General features: G+C 38.8%; 1 protein-coding gene across 1 annotated transcript; it reads right to left on the minus strand.

Moving 5' to 3' along the window:
- Window positions 1-9,917: 9,917 nt before the first annotated feature.
- On the minus strand, window positions 9,918-13,358 carry LOC143585764 (hydroxymethylglutaryl-CoA synthase-like). Its single transcript, XM_077067470.1, has 11 exons — window positions 13,312-13,358; window positions 12,770-12,876; window positions 12,414-12,690; window positions 12,153-12,311; window positions 11,242-11,315; window positions 11,088-11,163; window positions 10,930-10,985; window positions 10,762-10,849; window positions 10,542-10,682; window positions 10,304-10,453; window positions 9,918-10,239 (listed from the first exon to the last, which is right to left on the minus strand). The coding sequence occupies exons 2-11, from the start codon at window positions 12,808-12,810 to the stop codon at window positions 10,057-10,059; spliced, it is 1,245 nt and encodes a 414-aa protein (XP_076923585.1). The 5' UTR covers window positions 12,811-12,876; window positions 13,312-13,358; the 3' UTR covers window positions 9,918-10,056.
- Between the last annotated feature and the right edge of the window lie 347 nt (window positions 13,359-13,705).

Here is a 13,705-nt window from a genome sequence, read left to right on the forward strand (position 1 = left end):
ACCGACAACGTTCGGGTTTTACCAATGCACAAATTTACCGACACCCCCCCCCCAAAATGGTCCTTAGTCCACCTCAATTTTTAGATTTTTTTCGTTTTTTAGTTCTGGTACAGTAACGTGCGTAATCAAACCGACTGAATTCATGTCAAGTTACCGCCTCAATGCTCGGGAGTCGGGACCGACAACGCTTAGGTTTTTACCACCGCCAGGGTTTGCCAACCAAATAAACATCGTCTTTAATATTTTGTTTTCTTATATGTTAATGTCTTTATATGCTAATTTGACGAATTAATTTTTTGTGTTTTACGCTCAAATTTTATCAATGGTGTCTATATCGTGACGAACGCAGCCAATTCTGACCGAATTCGTGTTGACTCATCATCGTAACGTCTGAGTTTTACCAACGCCCGTTTTTCAACGATGGGGTTTTTGCAATACGCCGAATAAAAAAACTAGTTTATAATAATTGAGAAAAACGGGGCAAAACTGAAGGTATGAATATTTATAAAATTTGAGAAATACTGGATACATTTATAAAAACTAATACTTCTTAATATTTTTTTTCCAATAACATTACCTACATTAAAATGTTTTCCTAGTGATGCACATGATTTTATATAGTTCCGTACATCTTATCAGAAGGAAAGGTTGTTAATGGTAGGGACACTTAATGGACCATTTCTATTTTAAGTAGAACATAATTTTTTTATTTTTAGTTTTTTTAACAGTTAGTGTAACCGGTTACTGGGAACTCCGAAAGGCTACCACCCGCATATAACTCACATTCTCACAATATCCTAGTATGAATCCACATGAGTTGGGAATCAAACTTGATACCTGATGCTAGACTGTTGCTATCTAGTCAAAACAATATAAATCAGTGTCCTAATCACCTTAAACTAGTCAGGGTAAGTAGGGTGTCGAACCACGAGGAGTATGTGGTCAGTGTAAAGTGTAAATGATTCCTAACATTATGAAGTAATTCAATTAAAGTGCTGATCACACTAGCAAACAATTTAGTTTTATAGTAAACAAACAAATAATCAAAGATTCAATCAGTCAACAAAGCAAATCACACCCGGGAATCCAAGTAAGCAAACTAACAGCAAACTCATGCACATAACAGATAAACTATCCTATGTCAACTACAGACTGACTAACAGGTTAAACCTTAGGCATTCACGCTCGCTAACGCACGGCACTGGTTGTCAAACGGTCCCTGCCAGTGTAACTCAACTAAGGGCAAACGTATGCTTTCTCACAATTAACAGGTCAAAACAATCCTATAAGCAACTATCATAGCAACTGGCAAACTAATCGTTCTGATCGAAATAAACCTAAACTGACGTTGTGCACAATAATACTAGACATCAATACTCATAGATTAACATCAAAATAATTACAATCAGTTCGTTATTAATACATGAGAAAAACTGAAAGATACAATACTCTACATCTCGGGTATTAATCGAAGGAACTAGCCGCACATCGGCATCTCTCGGGCTTCAGTTATGATCTGGTATGACATGTATGATGCTTGAGATGATTGGAAGTGATGGTTCTTCTCTCTTCTGCTCTGAAAATCGCCTAGATGGTCAAGAATAGCGTCTAGGGTCATCCCAATGTGATATAAAACAAAACCCTAACTTTCACGATTTTGGGGACCATCGCGTAGCGCGATGGTCTTCTCCCTAGGTCCATCGCGCTACGCGATGGACTAGAAGTCAACACCTGATCAATAATTCCAGGGCATCGCGTAGCGCGATGCCCCACCTTCAACACCCATCGCGCTACGCGATGGGTCTCTTCAGTCAGCAAGCCCATTTTAATGTCTCGGTTTGCGTGCTGGACATCCCGGGTCTTCATTCCATGCTCGTACAAGTCCAAAGTACGTGTGACCTAAAACACAATAAACATGTATGAAGTACCATAGTTCCTAAACTAAACGATTAAAACAACTAAACGGGCCAAACTAAAATATGTACAAATAAACCGAACATCACATCCCCACACTTATCTTTTGCTTGCCCTCAAGCAAAACTCTAAAGTAAACATTAACCGCCATCATAGGTCAACCAATTATCACCATTAATACTAGTAAGGTTTAAGGTCATACCCAGTTTCCCAGACTGACACTTTCTAGATTGACAACCCACAAATAAAGTTAATGTTACAATAAAACTATAGAATCGCCCAGACAAGTGTACTTTGTTTCCAGTTAGGGCATACATGTTCACACCCCTCACACTATCAACACTCCACTCGGTTTAATATCTGGACTGACAAAAGATGTACCAGTATATGTCTCTGCCCTCAAAATACCTAATATGAGTTACAACTTAATATGCTTGCAAGTCAGTCTTATCTCCACCCGTTAACCACCGGTTGCATAAAGACTCGGACTAAGGTTTTGCTGAGGCTTAGGTTCGGGTGCGGATCAGGCTTATTTAGTGACTCAAGTGTATGAAACCCAGTTAAACAAACCAATAAACAGACTCACAAATACAAACGAACTAATTACAAAATCAACTGCTATTTACATACTCAACTGCTAATAACAACTGGAATACTGAACTGATAACTTCCTTTTGTCTTTCTGCTGATTTTTCGATTTTTTTTAATACTAACTGAAATGACTGATAATTACAACTCAGAACTTGACAACTTTACAACTCGTCTGACTAAGTACAACTCGATATATATACATCTCGATAATGAACTGGATTTCATCACACGGGTAAAAATAAAATAAAGGCCAAAGCTGAAATGGTGTGTACTGTTCAGTTTAACAAACGAAAAAGGAATATGGTCCAAACGGGCTCCTAGGGGATAATGTCAGGAAAGAAATTTATTTAATGAGGAAAATATGTACGGAATAGGTTTTCTAAAGTCCTAATCTCCATACAGTGTTAAGATCTCGAAAAGCATGTGACAAGCAAGTTCTAATTCTGTAAAACATACCGGTTTCCCTCAATAAGTGACAAGACATGTTTTATATTTACTATATAATATGTGTATTAAGTATAGGGGCTAATCTCACAATATGTCTGGAAATATGGGCTGCCGATGTGAAACATGTATACCCGTCCCCTTGACTCGTTATCCCGGCCTAAACGATTCCATTTCCCAACTTCTCATTTTAAAAACATTTGTCAGGAAAACTATCGAGAACCTGAAAGACCAACCATGACCAAAAACCTCTAACTTGGCATTAATAGAAATAAGTGACAGTTAATAACTTAAGTTTCTGAATACTGTTCGAGGTACTATCGGGCTAAAAATTTTCAATTTTCCCCCATCCCCACACTTGAGGTTGACATTGTCCTCAATGTTAAAATAATAATAAAACAAATTAATAATCATTTGGGGGACGGGGTTGAACTGACAGTTTGACCACTTAAAAACTCGGGGAACAAATGTGATAAACTAAAACAAATTATACAATTACAATTCTAACAACTAAAATAAAAGAAAATACAACTAACAAAATAGTTTATGAAACCAATATCACCTGATAATAATGACAATGCAATGCTAACTCGGCCCACAACTCTTAACACACTCGTGACACACGTCTCCACCACTGACCAATACTGTCTAACCAAATCTGCACAAATCTCGAGACATGTATAAGCAACCACTCACAAGTATATGACTTAGGTCTTTCGAGAGTTAAAATTATTATTATATTATAAAAGTCATTACCGAGCCGAATTAGTCCGTTTCATAAAAAAATTTGTTAATTACTAAAAATAATAAAAGACCTAACTCACTTTCGTAGGAATCACGGTTGCATTTAGCGTATGCAACAAGCCCTTTAAACCCCCCAGTAGCCCGAGTGGACGAGTGAGGTCTAGTGAGGGTTTATAGTGAACACACCCACAAAGTTCCAAAAGCAACACAAACAAATATACAAATATACAAATATATAAATATTATTATTAATTATATTATTATTATTTATTTTATTTATGTATATTTTTTTTAAAATTTTCGGAGGTCCGAGGACCCATCGCGTAGCGCGATGGGTCAGGTAAGCCAAGGTCGCGCTACGCGACCCAATTGATATGGAATTAGGGTTCAAACACCATCGCGTAGCGCGATGGTGTCTGGTCTAGCGTCATCGCGCTACGCAATGACGTTAGACGTCTGGGATATCTACGCGATGGTGAACTGTCCAGGGCCATCGCGTAGCGCGATGGTCCCCAATGAACAGAAAGTTTTTGCCAAATTAGGGTCGGGCATTTTCGGACCTGGTCACTTTTCGACATCCCGACATTACCCTGAACACGTTTCCGAAGTCGGAATTTGCAATGCGTACCTGGATTGACGTGAAATTAACCAAATGCTTACCGAACCTAATGATACACACCTCACCAACAGCCTCCCCACACTTGAGAATTGCTGCACATAACTCGAGACAAAAATCAAACAATGACTCAACAAAAAAGAAAATAAAATAGAACATACTTACAAACCCTGGGTTGCCTCCCGGTCAGCGCTGAATTGCGTGTCTACAGCTCGACAATGCCTCAAATGTTTCAAGCATTTTCATAAACCGGTGAGGTCACCATAGAACTCACCGATTTCTTTCCTCTCCTTCCTTTCCTTGCTGTTGGTTTCTCTCCATCTTTCATCTTAACGCCTCTCTCATTCCAACCTTTCTTCTCACTACTACCTTTCAGCTCGTTCCTGTCAGTTACAAAAACATCCCTCTCTTGTATGATTTGTGCAGGATGGTACGCACTTGTCAACAAGAGGGTTAGTGGCATTTTTCAAACAATAATAACCGCTTAACATGGTTCCCACACTTAATGCCCAAAAATCCCTCAGCACAATCAATTACCGCATGTGCTGTTGCAAGGAATGGCCTACCCAGTATGTCTTCAGATTGTTTAATATTACCATTAGCATAATCAAGTACAAGGAAGTCAACTGGGTAGCAAAATTCATCCACTTGAACCATTACATTAGTAACCATGCCCCGGGCTTGTGTATGAGCTTAATTCGCCAACACCACGGTGGTGTTTACACTTTCTAACGGGCCAAACTCATACTGATCATATAAACTGCCGGGCATGACACTAACACACGCTCCAAGATCGAGAAGTGCCCGATCAGTTTTAAAATCTCCAATTTGAATTGATAAAAATGGCACTCCCGGGTCTTGGAGTTTACTTGAGGTGGTATTATCCTCCACCTCCTCATCATCCATGTTGGTCAATTTGGCGTTTAGACATTTTTCACAAGTGCAGTTTTCACAAAAAGTTAATTCATTTGTTTTTAATTTCACTTCATTTTGGAAAACCATTTCATTTTGACAAACACCTTCATTCTCATAACTAACATCATTCACCACCGCCTCAACGAACTGCGGTGGCGACTCAACTTCAACACAGGTAATTTCAAAATGAGGTACAAGACTTACCGCGTTAATGTGCACACTATTACCTTTCTTCGAGCTTGAGCTGGCATGTTGCGGGTTTACTGTGGTATCGCTCGGTAGCTGACCTGCGTTCTTCTGAAATCTCACCACGTCTGCTGCGAGCTGACCAATCTGCTTTGACATCGCTTCTGCTGACTTGTCTCTCAACTTGAACTGTCTTTGCGTTTCCTTCTGATTATCAGTTACGAGCTTTAACAACGCATCTAAGGGGCTGTTTGGTTCATTCAGATCTGAATGAGCCAGATCTGAATAAGCCTCTGTCCCATCCAGCAACATCATGAGTCTGAATGATTCAGACCCAATTTTAACTATTCAGATGTCTTTTTGTCTGGAACCAAACAGTCTGAAGTCTGAATGAAACAGATGTTTCTATCTGAATGGTTTCATTCAGATGTAAACAAACAGCCCCTAACTTTGAATGTATTGATTCATCTGAATTTCCTGAACTACCCTTCTGCTGATCCTGATTCTGATTACCTGACGAACTGTTACCCCGGTAACCATCTCTGTTATATCCCCGACTGTAACTCTGACTGTTCAAACCACCCTGACGTTAGCTGTTCTGCTGTCGGTTCTGACTGGACCCCTGAAAGTTCGGGCTCGACTTATTCGACGCGTTCCCGTATTTGAAATTCGGGTGATTCCTTAGGCCCGGGTGATAAGTATTAGAATTAAACTCTTGGCCCTTGGACTCCCCGTACGCGTAACTGACTTCCTCCTCATCGGTATACTCGTCATCATCAACCCCGGGGCAATCTTCAACCTTATGCCCCAACTCACCACAATCTGAACAAACCGGGAATTTCGCCCCGACTTTACCAACCTCCTTCTTTTTTCCTTTCCAATAACCCGCGAGTTCCCGTTCTAACTCGGCAATTCTGTCTGATTCGCTCGAGGCTGATTTAACTGTTCGGGTGACCCCGACTTTTCGTCTTCGTTCAGTTGCTGCTTCTGACTTGGAATCCTCACACATAAACTCAAGGAAATCCCAATCATCCTCTTCTGGTTGGTTCAACAACATCCCATTACATGACGATTTCAGATACTTTCTGTCCTCGTAAGTCAACCCGTCAACGAAACATTTCACTAACTCCCACAACTCAATCTAGTGGTGTGGGCATTTCCTGATCATCTCCTTATAACGAATAAATGCTTCATGAAATAACTCACCCGATGACTGTGCAAAATATCGAATCTCCATCCGGGCTTCGTTAGTCTTTGACTGCGAATAATACTCGTTAAGGAAAACCTGCTGCATCTCGGCCCAGTTCTCAATACTATGCATCGGTAGTGAGTTGAACCAATGTTTTGCTTTGTCTTTTAATGAAAACTGGAACAACCGCAACCAAACCTCATCCTGATCATAAGTACCATCACCAATAGACCCGCAAATAGCTGAAAAATCTGACAAGTGTGAATACGGGTCTTCTGATCCCAGTCCGTGAAAATGGGGGACTATGTTGATGTAGGACGGACGGGATTTAAATGTCGGCTGTCCCTGAACACGCACCTGTGGGACAATCGGTGATGCACCATCTGAAATAGCTGGTCTGAACCGACTGTTAACACCCTAAACCGGAGGCCTGTAATTCCTTTGTCTGGCCCTCGGTTCCTCAAAACCTCCCCAATTGACTTGAATCGGCTGTCTCTGTTCCTCCCGATATCTTCTTATGCCACCTCGATCAAGATTCCTGTTCCTCCACCTGTTACCTCTCACCCTAACTGGTTCCTCAACATCATCAACCTCTTCAACACGCAAACCCGCATTTTCATTTCTCGGCCCAAATTCCTCCTCATCTCTCTCTTCTTCGTCTTCAGTATGAATACTGACATGGTCAACGTCTTGAATAATCGGTTGTCGGTGATGAGGGGTATTGTTCGGGGCTTATGGACCGGGTCTGTCATGGTTTCGGTTTCGGTTTCTGGAGTGTCGGGCTGAATTTGGGGTTGTTGATTGGTGTGTATTGGTGGTGGTAGGTCATTATTTGGTGGGTTTTGATTATTCGGTGGGTTTGGTTCGGGTTGGAAAACATTAATTTCGGGTGGTGAGTCTTGGTTTTGATTTAGGTTCTAGTTCTGACCTTCCATATCTGGCTGTCTGATCTGAGCTCGGTTCTGCCGAGCTAAACATTTGATTTCTGGCTCGTAAATCAGTGAAGACCGTCTCCCTGAATGGCGGATGTGCATAAACCTGCTACCTGCACAAATAACACACCCCGCGTAAAATGGGAAAATAAAACTAAACTAAAATTAAAAAACAAAAACTAAATTAAACTAAATTAAACTAAGAAATCAATTAACACAAAACACTAAGCGCACTAACTCCCCGACAACGGCGCCATTTTGATGCTAGACTGTCGCTATCTAGTCAAAAACAATATCAATCAGTGTCCTAATCACCTTAAACTAGTCAGGGTAAGTAGGGTGTCGAACCACGAGGAGTATGTGGTCAGTGTAAAGTGTAAACGATTCCTAACATTATAAAGTAATTCAATTAAAGTGCTGATCACACTAGCAAACAATTTGGTTTTATAGTAAACAAACAAATAATCAAAGATTCAATCAGTCAACAAAGCAAATCACACCCGGGAATCCAAGTAAGCAAACTAACAGCAAACTCATGCACATAACAGATAAACTATCCTATGTCAACTACAGACTGACTAACAGATTAAACCTTAGGCATTCACGCTCGCTAACGCACGGCACTGGTTGTCAAACGGTCCCTGCCAGTGTGACTCAACTAAGGGCAAACGTATGCTTTCTCACAATTAACAGGTCAAAACAATCCTATAAGCAACTATCATAGCAACTGGCACACTAATCGTTCTGATCGAAATAAACCTAAACTGACGTTATGCACAATAATACTAGACATCAATACTCATAGATTAACATCAAAATAATTACAATCAGTTCGTTCTTAATACATGAGAAAAACTGAAAGATACAATACTCTACATCCCGGGTATGACTCGAAGGAACTGGCCGCACATCGGCATCTCTCGGGCTTCAGTTATGATCTGGTATGACATGTATGATGCTTGAGATGATTGGAAGTGATGGTTCTCCTCTCTTCTGCTCTGAAAATCGCCTGGATGGTCAAGAATAGCGTCTAGGGTCGTCCCAATGTGATATAAAACAAAACCCTAACTTTCACAATTTTGGGGACCATCGCGTAGCGCGATGGTCTCCTCCCCAGGTCCATCGCGCTACGCGATGGACCAGAAGTCAACACCTGATCAATAATTCCAGGGCATCGCATAGCGCGATGCCCCACCTTCAACACCCATCGCGCTACGCGATGGGTCTCTTCAGTCAGCAAGCCCATTTTAATGTCTCGGTTTGCGTGCTGGACATCCCGGATCTTCATTCCATGCTCGTACAGGTCCAAAGTACGTGTGACCTGAAACACAATAAACATGTATGAAGTACTATAGTTCCTAAACTAAACGATTAAAACGACTAAATTAGCAAACTAAAATATGTACAAGTAGACCGAACATCAATACCTCCTCGGCAGGATCCCCACATAAGTGGGTGAACCTTCCTACCTCTGGCCAATTGGATTGGACATCGTTAGCAAAGAAAATGACATGTTTTTAATACTACATACATATTCTTATTAAGTCGATTGACAATTCAACAAAAATTAACGTCTATTAAAGAAACATTTATATCTCAAAAAATGGCATGCCACAACAATTATTTTTTTTTTAACCAGATTAAAAATATAAATGGTTACATGGATGCTCATCATAATATAATTTCTAGTTATAACTTTCAGTATTTGATTATCACTGTTTATCGACATGTAACGCATTTGATCTTTGACATTAACTAGGATTTTGTCCGGCGTGTTGGTAAAATCCAAGTGGTGGTAAAACTTAAGCGTTGTCAGTCTCGGACGCTGAGACAATAAGTCGACGCAAATTCGGTCGGTTTCGTTACGGTACCGGAACTAAAACAAAATTGATGGTCGGTTTTCGTTACGTTATTGGAACTAAAACAAAACGCGGTAACTCTACGCGAATTTGGGCGGTTTCCTTCACATTCATTACAGTACCGGAATTAAAACAAAAACAAAAACAAAATTGTCATCCGGTCGGTTTTTATTACATTCGTTATGGTACCAGAACTAAAACAAAACAAAAAATCAAATTGTGTCAAAACCCAAGTCCTTGCCAATCCCGGACGTTGATGCGGTGAGTTTACGCGAATTTATTCGGTTTCCGTCAAGTAAAAAAATTTGACATTCGATCGATTTTCGTTTCGTTCGTTATGCTACCAGTACTAAAAAGAAAATCAAAATGATATGGACAAGTTTGGTGTTGCCACTTTGCCCAATAAGGGCTTAGAGGCACCAAACTTTTCTTTTACTATACATAGTAATTGACGTTAGTTTTTTTGATTTAATACGAATAATTGCAAGCATGAGCAATTATTAATAAATAGATTAAAAGTACATAAATTAATAATCGACAAATTTCAAGTACTTAAGAAACGCAAATAGAAGCAAATTATTACAACAATCACCACTAACCAGAACCATACTTGCAGAAATCATTCTTAAGTCTATGAAACTGAGTCAACTCACCAATTTTCAAACTTCAATGACCGTTCGTGACCTCGGTTCCTTTCTTTGCATAATATCTCCGGTACTTTGTGTCAACTTCAGTCAAATAGTAGGTGCCTGGAGCAAGATGACTCGTGTCCTTGCTTGTCACATAATCCTTCCCGCCGTATCTGTGCTCCATCACATGCATTAGCTCCACAAATTTTTTAGGCTCCAACTGCACATATGTCGTTATTTAGTTATGGATTTAATTATTATATTAACTTTGAATAATTGCATACCTCTGTTCTTGTCTTCAACTTATGTTCAACATCCATGACCTTTGCAATGTTTTGCAAACTAAAAGGCGATTTGCCTTCAGTAAGACGTAGTGAAAACATTGTGGCGGTTAATCCACTCCCGTATGAGAACATCATCACACGTTTTCCATCCTGAAATTGCATGAAAAGTAACACAACGGTTTTAGAATCTGTAAATGGAAGTGATTAATAAGGGCAAATTGGTCAACAAGAAATATACCAGAGAGTTGGTCTTGTTGTGGATTAGAGAAGCAAATGCAGCATACAAAGATGCAGTGTACATGTTTCCCAGTTGTTTGGGAATCAATGTTCCCGGTTGCACCTTTTTATCATAATCGGGTTTTGCCACTTGTTGGGAAACCTGTAAAACGTGTTGATTAATGATTTTTATTTAAACTATATATTTGATGTAATAATATGGTGTAAAACGATAAAGGTACCTTTTCAAGATCACGACTTTGATAGCTCTCGTCTCCGTTTAAAGATGTAAACGGTCCTAGCTTCTCTTTGGCAGATTCATCAACAGAGCTAAATATAACAGGAGATTGTTTGTTTGAGAAATTAGTAAGAACAGAAAGTCTGAAATGCACACACACATATGACATCACCTGGCGTTTCTAGCGACATCATCGAACACCAAGCGAGCAAAGCTCTTTTGTACAAGCTGCATAAATTCAAATAAAAGTAAGTTCAACTATTTCGTGAAGATTCATAAGTAGCCAAAAGGCAAGTAATACAAATATATAATGAATAAAGTAATAATAACCTTGTTATATGGACTATGAAATACAAAATAGTCAGCATCAGCCATTGAGAATTGCTTGCCTTGCAATTTCTCATATCTATAATTTGCAAGACTTTGGTTAACTGTCTTGTAATACAATGTGGAGTTTAAGTTAATAGATTAATAGAAATCTTACTTTTGACAGTATCCTTTGTAACAAGAATCGAGTGCCATCAGATAACAAGTTTGAGATAGCTTTCCATCAACAACCTAAAACAATGTTCAGTGGTTAGAAATACAAATGGCAATTTCGACCCTTACTCGTAAACGGGTTGAGTCGGGTTATGCTTTATCACTAACGGGTTGAAAGTCATCCAAAGTGTATATTTAGTGCATAAACCTTAAAAAACCTTTTTTTCAGTATTCCATTGTTACTGAAATAAATATAATTCTTGTAATCATTAGGCGGGAAGCTCGCTCATATTTGGGGAAAATTAGGCCTGTAAATGAACTGAATGTTCAGTGAGCAGTTCATGAACCATTAGGCAGGAAGCTCGCTCATATTTGTTCATTTAGTTAAAGAACAAATATGGACACATGCCTCGCTCATTCATTTACGTTCATGAACATTTGTTTATTTAAATCCATTTATGTTCGTTATTTTGTGTTCACTTATGTTCGTTACTTTACGTGTACTATTTAAGTTTGTTTGTGTACGTTCGTTAATATATTCAGTTAAATTCTTTTTTTGTCAATTACAATTTACTCTAGCTTTAATAACTTTTTAGGCCCAACACATTGTTCTTCACATTACTTTTAACTGCTTTTAGCTAAGTTATGTCCGTTCATCTATGTTCAGTTACATTCGTTTGTTTATACTGTCAACGAACAAGCATAAACAACACAAACATGTTAATTTTCTTAACAAATAAACACGAACAAGAAAACCTGTTCGTTTAGTCGTTCGCGTTGATCCTTTATCCGGTTAAAGTTAAACGAACAAACACGAAAATGATACGTTCCTGTTCGTTCAGTTCATATACAAGCCTAGGAAAAATAAAGCTTTTTGGGCCAACCATTAACTTTAGATATTGGATTGAGAAATACCGGATACTCGCTTGCAAGATCAGGTTTGTAGAAGTCATACGCATGGGCCATATGACTAGCCCTAAATTTGCTTTCAAATGCAATAGGAGCATCCGGGCCTATGAGCATAGCAACCGCACCTGCTCCACCTGTCGGTCGAGCCGGTCCCTCAGCATAAACCTGGTCAAAGTAATGTCCAGTCAGAAGTTGGCCATCACCCGACTTGCATTTTAACAAATATCAAACTTAAGAATATATTTTTAGTAAATATAGAATAATTACCGCACTGTCTGTAGAGACAGCTAATCCGTATCGTCCATCCCATGAACTACTTTCTACCCAATTCACACAGTTAAACAATGCTGCGGTCCCACCATAACAAGCATTGGTTGAATCAACACCTTCAATGTCTGTATTCCCACAATCTTCAAAGATTTTCATTAAAAAGGTTTTGATGGATTTGCTCTTGTCTATCACTGTTTCACTACCGACTTCCAACCGACCGATTTGTTTTGGGTCAATCTCATACTTCTCAAGTAGTGAAGTGACAGCTGTCAATCTGAAAATGAAATATTAAACTATTAATCCAATAATGGTATGCAAATATAACATATTGATCCATAAAAAAAGCTACAGACCCCATAGAGATGACATCTTCAACCTCTGAACAAAACGCCATGCAATCTTGTCCGAGACCAATAGTGTATTTTCCTTTACTCACTCCATCAAAGTCTTCTAGAATATCCTGTTAAAGTAATAACCAAATATAGTAATTAAAACCTCATTTCTAGTAACAGAATACAATCAACATATTTGCTTTACCAACAACTATATGTCTATATTCCAAATAAGAGGCAACCACAAATACACTGCATAACAGCCTTGTATTTTAGCTGCATGTACACGGAATAAACCAACCAACCCTGTTTTAAAGTAGTTAGCAATATAAAACTGAAAACAGATCAAGCAAAAAATAAGCAACTTAACTACATAATCCTTCAAATAACTTAAGCTGCAATTCAACAAAAAACACTTGGATAAACAAAGATTTTGATTCAAACATGACAACACGTATCATCATTGCTCCATAGTCCATCCTCATAGAGCATGTGAAAAAAAAAAAAAAAAAAAAAAAACCCTAAATCTCCAAAATATGGATATGTTTATTAGCTCTACCAACAACTATATTCCATATAAGAGACAAACACAAATACAGTGCATGAAAGTCTTGTACTAGTTTGCTATATAATAATATTTCCCAAATCATTAATAAGCTTATTAACACTATTGTCCTTAATAAACCTTAAGCGTCAATTCGCTAAAAACACTCAATCCTCACTTGTGAAACATCCTAATAAAAAAAATACTCTAAACATACATACGAATTTGTTTATTAGATCCAGCACAGTGGCGGTCCTGGCAGACCCAAGAAATTTATTTATTTTCTCAAATAACTATCGCTATATACTCACAAGAGTCCGTCATGATTTTTACGCTATAACAGTACTAAAAAATAAATTCCTCAGGATGGCCGACCCGACCAACCCGTACCGCAAGGTTAGATCCGCCCCTAT

Source organism: Bidens hawaiensis, unplaced genomic scaffold (assembly GCF_021521415.1).
Source record: "Bidens hawaiensis isolate Kalapana, Puna unplaced genomic scaffold, B.hawaiensis_p1.1 tig00034167_1, whole genome shotgun sequence".
In the NCBI taxonomy this organism is placed as follows: Eukaryota; Viridiplantae; Streptophyta; class Magnoliopsida; order Asterales; family Asteraceae; genus Bidens; species Bidens hawaiensis.